The sequence below is a fragment of the Penaeus monodon genome, chromosome 1 (genome assembly GCF_015228065.2).
Source record: "Penaeus monodon isolate SGIC_2016 chromosome 1, NSTDA_Pmon_1, whole genome shotgun sequence".
Taxonomy (NCBI): domain Eukaryota; kingdom Metazoa; phylum Arthropoda; class Malacostraca; order Decapoda; family Penaeidae; genus Penaeus; species Penaeus monodon.
This window is the reverse complement of record NC_051386.1, coordinates 63,114,256-63,117,004: the sequence shown is the minus strand read 5'-3', so window position 1 is coordinate 63,117,004 and position 2,749 is coordinate 63,114,256. Positions and strand designations below refer to the sequence as shown.

The window sequence follows — 2,749 nt, the reverse complement described above, 5'->3', positions numbered from 1 at the left end:
TGTGTGTGTGTGGTGTGTGTGTGTGTGTGTGTGTGTGTGTGTGTGTGTGTGTGTGTGTGTGTGTGTGTGTGTGTGTGCGTGTGCGTGTCTCCGTCCTTGCCTTTCCCCAACTGACTCGTCTGCTGGTCCTTGCAGAGGCGGACTCGGCGCCGCAACAGAGGTCCTGCTCGAAGGACGCCGCCGCGGGCTCGCCCTCCACCTCGAGCTTCCTGCAGCTGCCGCCCCCCGGCCCGCCCATCACCAACAGCCTGGCGTCGGGCGGCCACCCCATCATGGGTCCCGGCGGCCACCACATGCCCCCCCACCACCCCATGATGATGGCCCCGCACCCCCCCATCCTGGGCGGCCCCCACGGCGACGAGTACCTGTCCGTGGATCACGACGCCCACGACCTCATGCGCCCCACGGACTTCCTCATGAAGGGCATCCAGGAGCCCATCATGGGCCTCATGAAGATCCTCAACCCTTGGAATATCCTCAACCGCTTCCGAGGGTGAGCTGGCGGGTGCCCCTCGCCTCGCCCTCGCCTCGCCCTCGACGCCCACACGCCCGTATCTCGCGCCCGCCAAACGGTGTTTCTTGTAATCATAGTCCTGTAGTGTGTTTAGTCGGCCCTGTACCCTCCGTGTTCATTATCTGTGTTGTGAGCGCATCATGCTATGGTTGTAACAGTTGAAATGCGCGCAGGCGTACGCATATATCCTGTTTTTTTTTTTTTCATTTTCTCTACAGATATTGTCCCATATCCTGTTTTCTTTTAAATTCTCTCTACAGATATTGTCCCATTTTGTGGTTCCTTTCTGGTTTTGAGGCGTTGTTCTCGTCCGCGGGGGATGTATGGCTCTCGCGACGATCTCGTTAGTGTTCGTGTTCAAGAGGTCAGTCCCGGTCTAAGTGGGAGTTCTATTTTTTGAGAGTCAGATGTCATAAGTAATAAGGAAATGTGAGATGTAATTATATGTAATGATGAAGGACTGTGAAGGGGATGGGTGCAGTCAGCCATATTTCGAAGACGTGGATTCGTATTTCTTGTTCGTATATACAGCTTTATTGTTTTATGTAAACAATTTATTCTGCTGAGTTTCGTATGACATGTTTAATGGGTAAAATGCTTTCTTCATCACTAGATTTTGATTTTAAAGCCACAAGGCATATGTATATTCATGGATAGAAAACGGATACTAAAATTTGTGTAGGGAGACTATTGTAAACTTAGAAATAATCGTCACTTCATGTAACAACTGTCATGCATTCATTTTCTGTACATTGTCGTGTATAGTTTTTTTATATTATATTTCATCTTCCCCTAAGGGCGCCCATACGTTATCTAATTGGTTCAGAACATTGCTACTGCTCCTTGCAAATTTTGGCAATATTGGAATGATTTGAAAACAAAAGTACAATTATTAATATTCACACCATCAAACAAATTAATTTTTGAAGTTATTTGGCTCAAAAGATCGTCATACAAAACAAAATCAATTATGTAGGAACAGGTTGTTGATAATTAGCATAATTATTCATTCAATTCCCACGTGTTACTTGGTATGTCGTCCCTGATATCAGTACAGTAGTATTTAAGACTTCTAAAAAATGCGGGTGTACTCATTTAAGACTTGTATAAACTGTATATGTCAGTTACTCTATTGTATTGTGCGAATACACATATGTCGCATGTCTATAGCTGTACACATTGTATATAATCTTAGCGTAGAATTTTCTACCTATATGAAATACCTATAATGAAAATTGAGTACCTATCCTTAAGTGCTTAACGCACGACGCACAAAAAAAAAAATTGATCAACAATGAAAAAAGAAATCTTAATGTTATTGTTATCAGATAAACTTGGTGGGGTGGGGGGAGGGACAGTGCCACCCCCACCCCCTCTTTATAAAACAGTACAGATAAAAGAGATGACAGACGTTTTTATAACTTGAACACATTCATTTCTTTTCTCATCTCATATATCATGCAAACTATAAAAGAAAGCTAAAAAAAAAGAAGATATATTAAAAATAAAAAGGATAAAAGTATATCCATTTTCCTCTTGGGTTACTGAAGAGTCCTGACCCAAGATACTGCATGTTGTCCACAGAGCATAGGACTGTCACCAAGAGACACATATAACGAAAGAGGCTATTTATTGTATTTATATATACAGTGCTTTATATTCTGTATGCCAAACTCAATAAAATTATGCAAATGAGAAACTTTAATGGTTTTATTTCACATCGCCGGGGAGTTCAGTAAGATATCGTCTTAAGATATGCTTGTGTAATCCGATTTTTACTGTAGAGATAATAGATTTAATTATAAGGAAACAAACACACACACACACACACATACTTATATATATATATATATATATATATATATATATATATATATATATATATATATATATTCTTCTTCTTTTAACGGTAGGTTCATGTCTGAGCCGCCGTGGTCACAGCATGATACTTAATTGTAGTTTTCATGTTGTGATGCTCTTGGAGTGAGTACGTGGTAGGGTCCCCAGTTCCTTTCCACGGAGAGTGCCGGTGTTACCTTTTTAGGTAATCATTCTCACTGACTTGGGCTGGCTTGGCCACCCAGTGGCTAGGTAGGCAGTCGAGGTGAAGTTCCTTGCCCAAGGGAACAACGCGCCGGCCGGTGACTCGAACCCTCGAAATCAGATTGCCGTCGTGACAGTGTTGAGTTCGACGCTCTAACCATTCGGCCACTGCGGCCTTGACGATCATGGGCT

General features: G+C 42.9%; 1 protein-coding gene across 1 annotated transcript; it reads left to right on the top strand.

Annotated features, from left to right (window-relative positions):
- Positions 1-135: 135 nt before the first annotated feature.
- Positions 136-2,213, top strand: LOC119575446 (the record flags this gene model as incomplete). The annotated part of the gene is given in 1 exon segment (XM_037923071.1): positions 136-2,213. A coding segment is annotated over 1 exon segment (362 nt), but the record flags the coding sequence as incomplete, so codon positions are not given.
- Positions 2,214-2,749: the final 536 nt, after the last annotated feature.